The sequence below is a fragment of the Drosophila simulans genome, chromosome 2R (assembly GCF_016746395.2).
Source record: "Drosophila simulans strain w501 chromosome 2R, Prin_Dsim_3.1, whole genome shotgun sequence".
NCBI lineage: Eukaryota > Metazoa > Arthropoda > Insecta > Diptera > Drosophilidae > Drosophila > Drosophila simulans.
This window is the reverse complement of record NC_052521.2, coordinates 21,182,641-21,196,392: the sequence shown is the minus strand read 5'-3', so window position 1 is coordinate 21,196,392 and position 13,752 is coordinate 21,182,641. Positions and strand designations below refer to the sequence as shown.

Here is a 13,752-nt window from a genome sequence, read left to right as displayed (position 1 = left end):
TGCAATATACGTAAAGTAAAAAATATATATATAAAACAGATACAAAGTAATATAAATTGTATATAAAGAAAATATATAATAAAAGATAGCTGAATTCTGTTTGCAAAATATAATATGATTTCCTCGCTCACTTACGCTTAACAGCTGATACCGGTTCTTACGGAAACATGCAAAATATTTAACTCAAGAAACGAGTAGTAATTGGAAGAAACTAACTTAGTTATCTAATTTTATAAGTACTACCCTTGCTATAACAAAGTCTTAAAAATTTTATTATAAAATTTTGTAATACCTCAAATATTTTTCGTTCTTTTTCATCGTCCCATATAACATCAAATTGTGGAGACGTAAACTTATCGATACTTACCCACCACCAACGCGTATTCTTTTCCGGTCTGGTTCTTTCTTTCCGGTGTGGCTCGTTGAAAAGATTGGACGAAATGGTGGGAAATTATTTTATTTGTGTTTTTGATCAAATGTTTTGAATATATCGAGATACTAAACGTTCGTTACTTCTTTCTCCACCAGGCTGCACACAAGTCGTTCAGAATAAAGCAGAAGCTGGCTAAGAAGCTGAAGCAGAACAGATCCGTTCCCCAATGGGTTCGCCTACGTACTGGCAACACTATTCGGTGAGTTCAGCGTTGATTTTCTATTTAAACGTTTAGTGCCAAAGGTTTTGTAAGGGCAAAGTATCGCAACACAATTGCGTTTAATTGTTGAGTGCACTGTCACTACCTTGTTTTTCGCTCATCTTATTGATAACATGAAGAACCTTGGTGCAACATTCTTAGTCTGATTCTAACTTCCACTTTCCGCTTTTCCTTTCAGTTACAACGCTAAGCGCCGTCACTGGAGGCGTACCAAGTTGAAGCTGTAAGCTGTTGATTCCAGGAGCTCCGCAATTTTGTGGAATGCTGAAGATCTTTTCGAGAATATGAAATAATAAATTCGTCTACAATTTGCGGATTAAATACCCTCTTTTTATTTGTATATTGGGAAAGGGGTGGCATACAGCAGCAAACAGGCTAAAATCAGCATCCTCCGAAAATGTGACCGGACGCATCCTCCCCTAACGAAAACGAATCTTTCTTATCAAGCATGTGCTTTTTGCCGGGCATGTGCGCGAATTGTTTACTGGAAAGTGCACGGGCAGAGCTAGAGCTTCCAAATACATGTTTGGTTTAACAAACAAATTAAAATGCTGTATTGATGTACTCAAGAGGTCTGCACTTTGTTTTGTGACTAATAGGAATTCAACAGCTCCTATTGCGTTGCTCAATGGCAATGCTCTCTGCGGACTAGATGCAGTATGCACATTTCTTAACATCGAAAGTAAAATTCTGTCCGATTGGGTCAATTATTACAGACTGTATCGCGTACAATTTATTAATTCTGTTTAAAAAACTGTTTATTCCGCGGGGACTTCAATGGAGCCCTCGTTCAGTTCGTCAATAACATCATGAGGGTGCTTTCCGTCAACGGTGCAGCCAACGCTCTGGGCGGTTCCCAGAACTTCCTTGCAGGTTCCCTTCAGCTCACGGGCCATGGACCTGGGCCTCATCACGCGGGCGATGGCCAGAATGTCTTCGAAGCCAATGTTTCCACTGTGCTTGACTGTAAATGATGGATATCTGCTGTTAATTGGGTGATCAGGCACAGAACCATCCAGTGCATGTGGGCAGTGCGCGGTGGAACCAGAGGTCATGCTCCACCACAAACCGGCGCAAGCAATTGGAGTTCAGTTTGGGATTGCCGGCAATACTCACTGTTCTTCTGCTTCTTGCGGTCACGTGGGGGTTCCTTCAGAGCCTTGATGATCAGCGAGGCGGCGGAGGGAACCACGGAGATGGCGGCCTGTCGGTTCTGGATGGTCAGACAGACGGTAATCTTCAGACCCTTCCAGTCGGAGGTGGCCTTGGCGATGTCATCACCGATTTTCTTGGGCGACTACAGAGACACTCTTGTTAGCGCGAATTGCACAAGTAAACAAACCGATTTGCATGCTTACCAGACCGAGGGGACCGATCTTGGGGGCCAGGGAGGATGTGGCACCGACTTCTCCGCCCACGCAACGCAGGTACACTGTAATTTGGGTTTAGAAATTTGTTATTTTAGGCAATCCTCTATTTTAAACTTCGGTTTGTTCGAAGCTCAACTCCTCACAAAAACACTCGTTTACTTACCCAATTTAACTTCCGTTGGGTCGAATTTGGGAGGCATAGCGGTATCTTGGCTTGAACAGTCGCTGTAAGGCAAAGATTACGTTAGTTTTCGCCGATTTTATTTGAGACATTTTCAGCTCATGTACTTTACCGCAAAAAAGACACACAGAAAAAGAAAGAAGAAGCTATCGATTTCCGGGAGGACCGTTTGCAAGTGATGTATCGCACAGGGCTATCGGAATAAAAAGTGTCTTGAATGGAACGCGGAAATGAAACGAGTGTATTGAGTTTATTTATTTTTATTTATTCTTAATTTAAAATTAAGCTTTAAGAAAACGTATTTTGTTGAAAATGTTAAATACTAATTGATATATTTTGAGAACAATTAAAATTAAAATTTATATTTTTTTTTAACTACTTTTATAGCGGTCGATTAAAATATTATTATCTTCTTGTTAGTATAGTTTTTAAAACTCTAATATTTATTTGTGATTATGAAAGTAATTTATATCTTCTAGCTAAAGAAATACTTATTTTAATTTTGCCTATCAATTTACTAAACCGATTTACAAGACAATTGGTATATCGATTGCTTAGCATTTGGCTTAAAAACTATCGATTACTATTCTTATCTTACAACTTATGAAAATTGTTTTTATTGTTTTTGTACTTTTACTTGACCTTTCCGAAAGTAGGTACATTAATGTTGCAATGTTATTTAACAACAGCATTTGAATCGTACAAATATGCACATACATAAATTGGTACTATTCGAAATTCCGACCTGCCTCAAACAATATGCCTCCATTCTCTGTATCCGAGTACTTCATCTTTTTGCGAATACACTTCACTTTTAAATGAAGTCTAGTAATGCTCAGTAGCATTGTCAATAATACAAGTTCTTCTTGAACCCATTCAAAACCGGTAGCGTCACCCCACCTGGTTCCCGCCGTTTACCATCACCATGCTAAGTGACGCCATACATTCGAGCGTCCGTCCAGGCCAACATTTTGTTTACTTTTCCCATTTGGCTGTGCGAATTAGAATAAAGTTTGCTGAAATAAAGAGCTTAAACCCAATGAAAAGCAGGAGAATCATAGTTTTACGGATGACGTTTAGGTAAAAAATTTTATTGGCAAACGTGTATCTTGTTACTTGGTTATTCAATCATGATGCTTCGAGTTTCTGTTATATTAATTACAATCGTTAGAACCAGATTTAAGATGTAGAGCCAACTAGCCTATAACAGCATCTTTGAATAAATTTGTTTCAGATGTAAATGCAACAGAAATTTACAGCGACACATTTTGCCTATTTGTCCAGAGCAGTATTGGTTTTAATTGCGATAACGCACTCCTCTCCGCACGCCTTGAGAACGGTGCACTGAAAAAGTATAATAATAATAATAAATTATTCGCTGGTAAATAATATGGTGTCGAAGCAAACTCACCAGTAAGTCCTTGCCATTCTCAAAATCGAAACGCAATTGTTCACCCAAATCGCCGTCAGGAATCTTCAAGTCTTCACGCAGATCTCCGGACTCGTTCATCAATGTAAGGAAGCCATCGTCACTAATAGCAATCAACTGAAGGTCCTCCCTTTTGACATTGGGCACATCCATGTTATGAGTAGATGGGCAAATATCTTCATATCTGCAAAGACGACGATAGACCAGGCAGGCGTTAAGTAAGAGGATCTTGATTTGGCTTGAGGTGGCGTCGCGCGTTGAACTCTACTTTTCCTCCATAAATTTATTGATAACTTTGGTCCAAGATAAGATTGCTTGCGCACACTTTTCGTTGATTTTATTCAAGAGCAGCGCGTCGCGGCGCAGCGGACCTGCCTTTGTGTTCTCAGCAAATGCTGCTGCCACCAGATAGGAAGGAATATGCGAATATACTCACTTTTTGTTGGAGAAAATATCAATGCCAACCATGTGAACCTTGGCGTGTCCGTGCTTTCCAGTCTTTGAAGTAGACATCTCGACAATCTTGCATGGCCGCGACTTCAGCATGACGAATCCGTTTTTGCGCAATGCCGAACATTGCATGGGATAGGTCTCCGATGCGCCGGAATCCGTGGGCTCGAAATGATCGTCCAACTCAGCCATATCTGCCATATCTTAGAAGTGATTGAATTAATAATATATCTTTTTAGTTAACTGCCGATTGATTGCGATTTGAATGCATTCACACTTAGGCACAAAGACACTAGCTGGTGTTGAAAGCACATTATATACCTCGACGTTCTATGCATACATACAGACACAGACGGGATTCGCACATATGTACGTAAATGCGTGTGTGTGCAAGCCGAAAAAATGCATACATACGTATGTCTATATGTGTCGGCGAATGTTTGTATCCGAAATGTCGTATGCCAAATGCACACCCAGGCACTTGGCACTTTAATGTTCAAACATTTAATTTGGCAAAGTCATCGAGACACGGCACTTGAAAGTTGTGTACAGCATTTTTGCACTTGTGTGGTTGTGTGTGTGTTTGTGTGAGTGTAAATACTTTCTTTCGCACATTACTGAATGTGCCGAGACGACCGAATTTTATTTCTGGCTTCCAAGCCGTTTTCCACCATCTCGCCCGGCTGCAAGGGCCCTTTGGGTCGTCCGCCGCCTCTCGGGCGAATTTGCAATTTTTTTATCCGCAAAAATGCGAAAGTACTAACCTACTTGCAAAGTCCAGTGACTGTTCCAACCGAAGATGTAAAATGAAAGAACCCTGCTATCGAATCAAACCCACGTTTTGTTTCCGGTCAATAATAAGAAACGCACAGTGCTGCATCTTAGCACACAGATTATCAGCGCCGGTCGCTGTGCCACTTTAGGAACTGTAGGAATGGAACGATAAGGCCGATGCAATATTTTCGCCAAACTTTCAATGGCCTGCCAACTCAGTCTAAAATTTGAAAACAACTATATATAACTATAGTACGTCATGTATGGTGTAGGGAAATTTAAAGGATTTCTCCCGCAAGTAAACACTTAATTTTATGTATTATTATGTATTTGGTGCTTAAAATGTCTCTGTAAGTATAAATATGGGTTAAGACTTTAATTTTCTCTGTTCATTTACACAATGTATAAGCATGACTTGAAGACTATATCAATTTACTGCTGATTTACTTTTTTAAAATACACCTCAATGGGCAGCGACGGTATGAAATTATCGTTTTCCAGGTGCGAGATTTTTCTGGACCTTTGCGGCTTTGACCTTGCCTTAATATGGGGCTGCCTCATTTTTAAAGTACCACTGGAAATAGTCATAATTGCCGATTCTGTGACCAAAGCGTGTTTTTCTTCTGATAAACCATCGGCGCGAGATTTTGCCAAAGTATGACTTATCGCCTGCGTTGCGTTTCGAACGATAACATTGTCATCGACCTTAGTCGATTTCCGGGGTGTTGCTGTTGTTCGGCGCTTAAGTTTTTTAATCGATTCGATATCGGTATCAGCTGTTGTGTTTTTCGCGGCTTCTGGCATTGCAGTGGAGTTCAAGTGCTTGCGCCGTTGGTAAATTCTTTTCGGTAAACTCTTTTTGAATTCTCCCATGGCTTTGCTGGAATCTGTAGAATTTCTCGAAATCTGCACCGGAACCTTTTTGGTCGATGCCAAAACTCGCAGCTTTCTCAGTTTTCTATTGACGTTTGTTCTTCTTCTTGGCGGTGTGGGTGTAGTTGTTGTTGTAGTCGTTTCCAAAGTGGTGTTGTTGTCAAGAACAGCTGGAGTCGTTAGATTCTGAACGTTCTTCGGCGTTTCCCTAGTTGTAACCAGGTTTTTAAGATGAAGCTTCAAAAGTTTCAGTTTAGTTTCAATGCTTGAAGAGAAGTTTTTGGTCGCTTTCAGGGACTTAAGTCTATGCTTATAGGATCCTGTCGGAACACTCGCCGTGGAATAGACGTTCTGAACGGGTTGCGGAGTTGTCCATATCGGGGAATCCTCAGAAGCCGCAGCTTCGGTTGTTGTAGTGCTGGAGGTAGTGGGGCTAAACCAGCTTGGTCGGGTGCTATATCTGTACTCCATGTCCAAAGCAGTGGTTTTCCCCGGAAAAGTGAATTCAGTCGTCGTGGTTGTGGTAGTTGGAGGCGGTGTGGTGTGCTGAATCCGTTCGGTGAAAAGCTCATGGGGCCTTTCCGTTGTGAGTACTTGATGACTTGGGCGAAATTGCTGGTCTTGTGCTGGAGATTTGGCGAGATTCGATGCGGAGTGGGGCAGAATCACGTCGTCCAGGGTGAAGTAGGTGTGCGCAACGTAGTTGAAGTAGGGCAAAGTTGTTGTCGTGGTCAACGGTAGGTCACTGGTCATGCTCTGCGAGCTGAATTGGTCCTTGGCATACTCCTGGAACGGAATCTGGAGGCAGTTTTCGCGGCACTTCTTCCAGCCGTCGTTGGACGCGTGGGTTTCGGAGTGGTTCCACTGACTCGGAGCGCCAATGAGGCGTTCTGCGCCCGGAAGGGTTCCCGTCGTGAGGGGCACAAAGGCGTTGACAGGGGCTGCACTGAAACCAATAGGTGCGTTTACCGGAGGGGAACTGTACTCAATTGTGTTGAGCGGGGCCGCAACGAAGTCCACGGTGGAAGTAGCAGTGGGCATGGATGTGCTCTTGAACCCATTGACTTTGCTCAAGTCCCTGAAGATGCTCCTGAAAGAAATCCACCATGATTATACGTATGCGTGGATGATATGTGTGCTGATATAGACCTCTTCGAGTTCGCATAGGCCTCGTGGAACTGGACAGGTGAGGGCACGTATCGGGGCAGCATGTGCATGTTGCGCATGTAGTTTTTTAGGCGCATTTTGCCCACCAGGATCGGGGTCCTGGTGTTGTACCAGTAGAACTTTCGCATGGCGTTCGGGTGCTGTCTATAGAGGACGATCGCTGGATGATCCACGGGCCACATCTGAAAGTCGATGCGGGCGTTCAAACTTTCGCTTTTCCTGGCGCGGAATCCGCTTCGAATATTTACCTGGCGTTTTGGCCTCATGTAGCTGGCGGATGTTTTTATGCTGAGCAGTATGTACAGCAGTCCTGGAGAGAAGCGGGTGAGCCTAATTCGAATTTATTGATTTCAACCTCCATACCAGTGGTCATGTAAATGACAATAATGCTTCCTTTCACTTTCCCCAGCATCTTGAGCGAATACGTTTGGCTGCAGACAGTTCGAGACTAGTAGCATTGGTTTTCCATCCACAATACTTGCTACTTGGCCGGGAATCAACGAGATGGTCGACTTTTCAGGGGAACATCCATTTGCCAGATCACTCACACTTGTGGTAAAAGTGCATTCAGTTTTCTTATTATATATATTCAATATACTACCTTTTTATCCGCCTAGGTACCCGAGTGAGTGATTGTTGCCAAGTCAGTGCCCAGATGCTGCATCCAAATGGTGGCGTGTGTGCTATGGAGCATAAAACGCAACGCTTGGACAAGCCCATCTTCGGCAATAATTGTTGCATCTATATAATTGAATACACTCTCGAAAGGTATGCACACTTTCGCAGCCCAACGAACCGATTCCCTCGCATCTCTGATACCCATTAGTGCATCCGAACCTCGCGTGCAGTATGCAGTTGCACACATTTTCAAAGCTACGAGTATGTTTTCTTCTTATCTCTCCATTAATCTAAACGACATTCTGCGATTTGGATAATCAGAACTTGCGTGCATGCCTCGGTATTTAAGTAAAGGATGGACATATATTTTCGAATTAGTCACGAAGGAATCGTGGAAAGGATTTCATGAATACGAAATGTGGCGGAAGACATTAACGACTCTTCGGGGAATTATCAGATCGATTGGGCCGACTTTTCTGGGATTCTTAAGGTCTTTTGTGGAGAATAAAGGGTAAGTTATATCGATCCGAGGGTTCGATAAAAAACCAGCATTCTTTGCAGGCTGCTTTGGATTTTTGTGCTCGGCATTTCTGGATGGAGCACGGTTTCCATATTGGTTCTTCTAAAACACAGATACGAAACGGACTCCACGACAATAGGAGTGTCGACCGCCTACAGTCGCTGGATAAACACCTTCCCATCGATAGGAATCTGCATAACAAAATACCGAGCGTTTAACGAATTCAAGGCAATGATGCGGGATCATTTCCAAGAAGAGTTTGAATACTCCTTTACAAAAATGATATACGAATTTGCTTTTACCAACCCCAACACCTTATTTACAAGGGCGCCTACCAAGAATACAAGTTACCCGTACGATTTCGATATCTTGGAAATAAGAAGAAAGGTGTCGCATGGATTGGATGTTTGGATTGGGATTATATTTGAACTAAACCACCATTTGCACTTCTAGATGTTTCCAACCAATTGCAGTGCATGCTTTGAAGAAGTATACTTTCGTGGCGAATTGGTGGCCAACTGCGAGGAGATATTCAAGTTTCATGTGACGGAAATGGGCTACTGCTTTCTGGCGAACAATCTATTGGACTAGTACGTGTTAGCATTTAGTAGTTCAAATCGCGAATTAATTATACCTTCTCCAGCGACAGCATCGATGAAATGCCCCTCAGGTATTCTTCGCTGGACAACAATCGAAATCTGCGACTGATCTTGCGATATTCTGTTTTCTATAAATATGAGGTGAGGTGGGATACGTTGCGCGAGGCTAACAAATAGCTGGCTTTGCCCACAGTAACACTTGTGCTCCTCAGATGTACGTCAACAGCCCCGAGGATCTGCCCTTCTTCAATTCCTTGACCTACACCATCTCCAACGACAGCACAACATACGCCTTCAACGTCGAGGAGATTCACAACCACGAAGGTGTCATCGATGAGCCCATTTCTCAGCGGAAGTGCAAGTTCCCCAGCGAGACTTCCGTCAAGGGGTTTCCTTACAGGTGAGTACGTGAGTCCTCAGCCGGAGTTACCTGCTCCTGCTGCTCCTCTTCTGTTCCACGCAGCTTCTCGGCCTGCATGTCCATCATCCGGAGTGAGTTTGAGATGACAGCTTGCAACTGCTCTCTATTCAACCCCGAGGATCGCAGTACGTGAGCCACCTGAATGATGTAGGTGAAGACTCCATTACCCTGTTTCTTTTGCAGACGACAGTCTCTATTGCGGATTGCACAAAGCGGATTGCTTGATTAAAGGTGACTAAGACTAAGACTCTGACCGACGAAACCCGTTGTCGATGTTAATAATTTCAGCCGGCGTGACAAACAGAGTTAAGGAGTACGTCGGAAGCAATACGGTTTGCCTGCCATCCTGCGTGGAGCAGCAGATAAGTCTAGTGGGGTAAAGGCCCCAAGCTAATGTGTATCCTTGCTAATGCCCCTTCTTCTCTGGCAGGGTCGTAACTGAAAATCAAACAATATACAAGAATAATGAACAGGTCACCGAAATCCAAATAATCTCTCCACCCACGGTGAGGTATGAAAGAAAGGTCACCCAGACCAAGCTGGATCTAATAGGTAGGCCTGCCGCCCGACCAGTCGGCTCCCTTGGGACTAATCCCGAATCCCTTTTCAGTCGGCATCGGAAGTGTGGCAGGACTCTTCTTCGGCGCCTCCCTGCTGAACCTCTTGGAGATCATCTCGTACTTCATTAAAAAAGTCAAGACCGCGATTTTCGGTTAGGACCTTTATTGCTTTTCGCTTTTTAGCCTCGCAACAGCTTGTGCACAAATAAATAAGATAATTCGGATTGGGCGAGCCTAAGTGAGCCCTAATTATTATTATCGAACAAGTCAAGGTGATAGTTTGCGATTTCGTTTTCTATAAAGATATTTAGGTCTCGGGAGTTATCATTCTTAACTTTATGCACAGAAGTATTAACATTTTGTTTCTTATAACGCAGCCCGACTCTGAAAAGAAGTACGTAAGACAGCATTCGCCCGCAACGTGGTATTCGCTTACATTCTTATAGAGGGTATGTCAGGAGAGCTCCTCATTTTGTCGGAGGACTTTGCTCTCAGGTAGCGGTGCTTGATGTCGACGCCAGAGTGCTCGTCCTGAAAGGAACAGGATATGGCCACCAATCAGTTGGGCACTGCAACGAGGTCCGCTTACTCACATCTCGCATGTTGTAGGTTATTACCAGGTTGCTCACGAAGCTCTCCAGGAACTCCGGATAGGAGTCCAGCACGTCCAGCAAGTCGTCCCTGTGCAGCTTGTGGATATCACAGTATGTCAGTGCTCTCACCACGCCGTTCGACTTTCCGACCGTTGGGTATATGCACGGATTCTCGCCAAATATATCGTTTTTACCTTGAGCAAGAGGAGTTTTGATTAATTATCAATTGCAAAAGCCAACGAACTATAACTTCTTATGCACGAGTAACTAAAGCAAACTCTGAATGTACTAAAAGTCTAGCATGCAACTATATCTCTATAGCACACAGTTCATAACTAGAAAAGAAGGTAGAAAGGGTCTTATTTATGAGTTTAATTTTATGTGCGACAGTTGGTTCGAAATCGCTGTACTCACCAAGTACAACAATATTGCCGGCTCTCTGGATTTCTATGGATCCCCTGGCAATGAAGTACAATGAGGTGAGCACATCTCCTCGGTGGACTAGGATATCGCCAGGCGGGGCATGGGTGGTTTTAAACTTAAGGGAGAACGCTCTGCAAATTCAAGCACTAGTTCATTTTCCCTACTGACTCACTAGCACACACAAACTCACCGCAGGCAACCAGGACTTGCCTCCGAGAAAGCGGCGCATGTCGTCAGTAGCTTTCTGTTCAGGTGCAGGCAAATGTCGGCTTGCAGGCACTCGGGGAATCCCTTGAGCAGCGAGTTCATGTCGATGCCATTCGTATCTGAAAGGGCAGTGGGTTATCAGTGGATAAGCAAGGGAAGAGGCCGGAGGTCAGATGATATTACAGGTCCAGGCGTGCTGAAAGTACTCCTCCAGTCTCTGCCTCAGCGGGTTCGGTATCTGCAGAAGAGGAAGGTGCTCAGTTCTATGCTTATAGGATGTGCGTGCTCGGTACCTGGTGAAAGCGAATGAACTCCCTAACGCGCAGCATTTGCGTGTGATATCTGGCGGTTCCCGAGTACAGCCTTTGAATAATGGCAGATACGTTTCCAAAAATACTTGCATACATAAGAGCTTGGGGGGGAAATTAAAGGTCTCATTACACGTATTTAAAGAAATATATCGAGGTTGCCTACATCCAACGAGCATCACGCAAATAGTGAATGCCTTTTCAGCATCAGTATTCGGTGCCACATTGCCAAATCCCACGGAAGTGAGCGAGGTGAACGTGAAATACAAAGCCGTGATATAGCGCGACTGCAAGAGGATCGGTTTAGAGTCGTGCGGATTACGAGTAGATGGACGGAGGGAAGATCTACCTTTATAGAGGGACCACCAGTGCGGTTGTCGAAATAGGGTTCTTGAATATCGTAGGCCAACGAATTGAGCCAACCGATGTTCTTGGAAGCGATAGACTTTTCCGCATTTCCAATCGCATACCTTAAATAGAGTTAAGCAATTCCAAAAACAAATCGACTATTATCAGGCTAGTTTACCATATGCATGCCAACCAATGGGCAATCAAAATAAAGGTCGCCATCAACAAAATAAGAACTGCAGCTCCGTATTCCGAATAACGATCTATTTTTCGGGCCACGCGAACGAGTCTTAAGAGTCGAGCTGTTTTTAAAAGTCCTATTAAGGTAGTTGTCTGAAATGCGGAGTGCAGGCATTAATCAATTCCATGTAGGAGTGCATAGATGGGTCTCACCTCGTCGGTGTCACTGCCCACCAGGAGCAAATCGAACGGAACGGCGGCCACGAGATCGATTAGGAACCAGCCGCTCAGATAGTGAACTGCTATACGCCCAGGATGGGATACCTAAAACGAGTGTGGATTATTTAATTTCCCAATTTGAGTGCTCCACCACGCTGGCCACTGACCACTTCGTCCTGCGAGTTGACAAAGGTCGTTCGAAAGTTTATTATAATGTCCACAATGAAGGTAACGTCCACTGAAAAGTTCCATTGATAGCTAAGCCCACAAAATGCAGCATTAGTGCTCACCAATCAAATCGATGATGACAATCGGATCGGAGTTGATGTATTTGCTGTTCCGCCGCTGGTAATCCTGTTCCCCAAGCAAAAAGGCAGCCACGTAGGGCGTGAAAATGGCCGTGTACATCACCAGGATCAATATTATCCAATCCCACACAGCCTTAAAGGGCGAGTAGTGCAGGAGGGTCCACTTGTGGTAGTAGTTGTTCTGCAACTTCTGGTCCAGCAGTATGTTTCCGCCCAGTGAAGTAATCTGGTGATTCGAATTCAATAAATATAGTGCTTTAATCGGCGGATTCAGATATATCTGCATACCATGTCGTTGGGATCCTGCCCCTTCGGCTCGCTTTTCGATCCGAGCAGAGCCTCCTTGTCCAGCATGTCGTCGTATGAGTTGCCCATCACGTTGTCCGCCGGCTTTTCGGCTTGGTTGTATTTGAGGTTCTTGAACATGCACTCGTAGGAAGTGCCTTTGTGGGTCTGGAAGAGGTCGGCGTTATTTTTACGCAACGGATCGTAAGAGCAGAGGAGATCGCATTCCCGCCGGGCGGACACCTGGTAGTTCTTGATGTACAGCTTCTTCTTGTCGCACTTAATGCATTTCTTGAAACTCTTCTGCTTTTTGTGCTGACTTGGCTTGGATTCGAGTGGGATACTATTCGTTTCGACTGCATTTTCCCCCTTCATTGGCTTCACTTTTTTCAAACACTCCCTTTTGTTGTTGATTTTGAATAGAAGAGGCGAAAAGAAGCAATCTGCCGTGCTTTTCGGACCTGGCCTTTCCTTCGATTTCCCACCAGCCTTCAGCTTTAGGGCTTCATCATCGTTAGTGGGTCGAGTCCTCAGGAATTTGTGGTACACCAGAGTGTTGTGGTCGGACACGTTTTTGGGAAACCGCGCCAAACTCTCCTTCTTGTCGTCGAACATGCTGGCGTTAATCAGGATATCTGAAACGAAAACCTGCTTCTTTTCAATCTTGTTCAGGTTGCACATGAGCGAGAAGAGTTCCCTCTCCACAAATTTGTTCGATTTTGCAGGGCAATTGCGCTTGAATTCCTTCAAAGGCGGTTTCTTGGCCGCATTGTCGTTAATATTGTTGTTGGACATGTACAGCTCGCATTGCTGCACTATTTTATCCAATTTTCGAATTTCGCTCAGTTCCACGCAAGATTTGTGGGACATTTTTAAGTCTGCAAAATATAGGAACGAAAAAGTGTTGCAAATTATAATCAAACATTCGCAAAGCTCAGAATATCCGGATTCGAAAGCAAATTCAAATAAATCTTCGCTTAAAAACATCTTAATAACGAATCTAGAATTTCCACTTACTCCAGATTGAAATTGGCGAAAACTGCGATTTCTTACCTAATGCACTTTCTTATTTATTCGCAAATCAAAACAGAACAGGTATGACATGCACACGGAGAAATCAGGAGTGGAAACTTATTCTTAATCAATTAAAAACACTTCAATTCTATCTTTGTCGTTACACATATTCTTTTTTTAAGATATATCATAGATAGAATAAAAATGATGGATATTTGTTAATACATGGCATTTTCATTTCGAAGTCAACTG

At 43.7% G+C, this 13,752-nt stretch overlaps 6 protein-coding genes across 15 annotated transcripts; 2 read left to right on the top strand and 4 right to left on the bottom strand.

Annotated features, from left to right (window-relative positions):
* The first annotated feature begins 293 nt into the window (after positions 1–293).
* On the top strand, positions 294–974 carry LOC6736009 (60S ribosomal protein L39). Its single transcript, XM_002082882.4, has 3 exons — positions 294–443; positions 529–632; positions 832–974. The coding sequence occupies exons 1-3, from the start codon at positions 441–443 to the stop codon at positions 878–880; spliced, it is 156 nt and encodes a 51-aa protein (XP_002082918.1). The 5' UTR covers positions 294–440; the 3' UTR covers positions 881–974.
* Positions 975–1,351: 377 nt separating this feature from the next.
* LOC6736008 (60S ribosomal protein L12) lies at positions 1,352–2,411 on the bottom strand. 2 transcript variants are annotated; one of them, XM_016168863.3, is made up of 5 exons: positions 2,317–2,411; positions 2,187–2,248; positions 2,012–2,085; positions 1,770–1,950; positions 1,352–1,617 (listed from the first exon to the last, which is right to left on the bottom strand). In XM_016168863.3, the coding sequence occupies exons 2-5, from the start codon at positions 2,221–2,223 to the stop codon at positions 1,412–1,414; spliced, it is 498 nt and encodes a 165-aa protein (XP_016029384.1). In that variant the 5' UTR covers positions 2,224–2,248; positions 2,317–2,411; the 3' UTR covers positions 1,352–1,411. The 2 variants fall into 2 exon arrangements, with proteins under 2 accessions (XP_016029384.1, XP_016029383.1); XM_016168862.1 differs by having other exon boundaries at positions 2,312–2,339.
* Positions 2,412–3,259: 848 nt separating this feature from the next.
* Positions 3,260–4,992, bottom strand: LOC6736007 (eukaryotic translation initiation factor 5A). Of its 2 annotated transcripts, none has more exons than XM_016168861.3 (4): positions 4,848–4,992; positions 4,070–4,286; positions 3,616–3,817; positions 3,260–3,548 (listed from the first exon to the last, which is right to left on the bottom strand). In XM_016168861.3, exons 2-4 carry the CDS (start codon positions 4,282–4,284, stop codon positions 3,477–3,479), a joined length of 489 nt encoding a protein of 162 aa, XP_016029382.1. In that variant the 5' UTR covers positions 4,285–4,286; positions 4,848–4,992; the 3' UTR covers positions 3,260–3,476. The 2 variants fall into 2 exon arrangements, with proteins under 2 accessions (XP_016029382.1, XP_016029381.1); XM_016168860.3 differs by having other exon boundaries at positions 4,852–4,892.
* A 297-nt stretch (positions 4,993–5,289) lies between these two features.
* LOC6736006 (cell wall protein DAN4) lies at positions 5,290–7,378 on the bottom strand. Its single transcript, XM_016168858.3, has 4 exons — positions 7,261–7,378; positions 7,146–7,207; positions 6,880–7,079; positions 5,290–6,820 (listed from the first exon to the last, which is right to left on the bottom strand). Exons 1-4 carry the CDS (start codon positions 7,307–7,309, stop codon positions 5,290–5,292), a joined length of 1,842 nt encoding a protein of 613 aa, XP_016029379.1. The 5' UTR covers positions 7,310–7,378.
* A 289-nt stretch (positions 7,379–7,667) lies between these two features.
* Positions 7,668–9,886, top strand: LOC6736005 (acid-sensing ion channel 1C). 6 transcript variants are annotated; one of them, XM_039291653.2, is made up of 11 exons: positions 7,668–7,776; positions 7,837–8,026; positions 8,077–8,422; positions 8,489–8,625; positions 8,679–8,775; positions 8,847–9,034; positions 9,098–9,180; positions 9,239–9,286; positions 9,344–9,431; positions 9,486–9,607; positions 9,666–9,886. In XM_039291653.2, exons 1-11 carry the CDS (start codon positions 7,668–7,670, stop codon positions 9,770–9,772), a joined length of 1,515 nt encoding a protein of 504 aa, XP_039147587.1. In that variant the 3' UTR covers positions 9,773–9,886. The 6 variants fall into 6 exon arrangements, 3 of the variants coding, with proteins under 3 accessions (XP_039147587.1, XP_044778297.1, XP_039147589.1); XR_005543571.2 differs by having other exon boundaries at positions 9,344–9,426; XR_006541507.1 differs by lacking the exons at positions 9,098–9,180; positions 9,666–9,886 and having other exon boundaries at positions 9,486–9,525.
* LOC6736001 (potassium voltage-gated channel unc-103) lies at positions 9,762–13,630 on the bottom strand. Of its 3 annotated transcripts, none has more exons than XM_016168854.2 (15): positions 13,504–13,630; positions 12,490–13,364; positions 12,184–12,427; positions 12,061–12,131; positions 11,888–11,998; positions 11,673–11,827; positions 11,496–11,616; positions 11,313–11,433; positions 11,132–11,250; positions 11,022–11,076; positions 10,822–10,957; positions 10,623–10,762; positions 10,209–10,402; positions 10,052–10,146; positions 9,762–9,999 (listed from the first exon to the last, which is right to left on the bottom strand). In XM_016168854.2, exons 2-15 carry the CDS (start codon positions 13,354–13,356, stop codon positions 9,861–9,863), a joined length of 2,568 nt encoding a protein of 855 aa, XP_016029374.1. In that variant the 5' UTR covers positions 13,357–13,364; positions 13,504–13,630; the 3' UTR covers positions 9,762–9,860. The 3 variants fall into 3 exon arrangements, 2 of the variants coding, with proteins under 2 accessions (XP_016029374.1, XP_044778296.1); XR_005543570.2 differs by having other exon boundaries at positions 9,834–9,999; positions 10,052–10,184; positions 10,245–10,402; XM_044922361.1 differs by having other exon boundaries at positions 9,762–10,184; positions 10,245–10,402.
* Between the last annotated feature and the right edge of the window lie 122 nt (positions 13,631–13,752).

Coding starts and splice junctions, on each gene's coding strand:
- LOC6736009 (XM_002082882.4), top strand. Junction 633..831: donor CGTACTGGCAACACTATTCG/GTGAGTTCAGCG, acceptor TTTTCCTTTCAG/TTACAACGCTAAGCGCCGTC.
- LOC6736008 (XM_016168863.3), bottom strand. CDS start 2,223: ATGCCTCCCAAATTCGACCCAACGGAAGTTAAATTGG. Junction 2,086..2,186: donor CCCAACGGAAGTTAAATTGG/GTAAGTAAACGA, acceptor CCCAAATTACAG/TGTACCTGCGTTGCGTGGGC. Junction 1,951..2,011: donor AGATCGGTCCCCTCGGTCTG/GTAAGCATGCAA, acceptor GTGTCTCTGTAG/TCGCCCAAGAAAATCGGTGA.
- LOC6736007 (XM_016168861.3), bottom strand. CDS start 4,284: ATGGCAGATATGGCTGAGTTGGACGATCATTTCGAGCCCACGGATTCC. Junction 3,818..4,069: donor GATATTTTCTCCAACAAAAA/GTGAGTATATTC, acceptor TCGTCTTTGCAG/ATATGAAGATATTTGCCCAT. Junction 3,549..3,615: donor AGAATGGCAAGGACTTACTG/GTGAGTTTGCTT, acceptor ATACTTTTTCAG/TGCACCGTTCTCAAGGCGTG.
- LOC6736006 (XM_016168858.3), bottom strand. CDS start 7,309: ATGCTGGGGAAAGTGAAAGGAAGCATTATTGTCATTTACATGACCACT. Junction 7,208..7,260: donor TGTCATTTACATGACCACTG/GTATGGAGGTTG, acceptor GCTTCTCTCCAG/GACTGCTGTACATACTGCTC. Junction 7,080..7,145: donor ACATGAGGCCAAAACGCCAG/GTAAATATTCGA, acceptor ATCGACTTTCAG/ATGTGGCCCGTGGATCATCC.
- LOC6736005 (XM_039291653.2), top strand. CDS start 7,668: ATGCACACTTTCGCAGCCCAACGAACCGATTCCCTCGCATCTCTGATA. Junction 8,626..8,678: donor GCGAACAATCTATTGGACTA/GTACGTGTTAGC, acceptor TACCTTCTCCAG/CGACAGCATCGATGAAATGC. Junction 9,035..9,097: donor GTCAAGGGGTTTCCTTACAG/GTGAGTACGTGA, acceptor TGTTCCACGCAG/CTTCTCGGCCTGCATGTCCA.
- LOC6736001 (XM_016168854.2), bottom strand. CDS start 13,356: ATGTCCCACAAATCTTGCGTGGAACTGAGCGAAATTCGAAAATTGGAT. Junction 11,999..12,060: donor TCAACTCGCAGGACGAAGTG/GTCAGTGGCCAG, acceptor CACTCGTTTTAG/GTATCCCATCCTGGGCGTAT. Junction 10,958..11,021: donor CTTTCAGCACGCCTGGACCT/GTAATATCATCT, acceptor CTGCCCTTTCAG/ATACGAATGGCATCGACATG.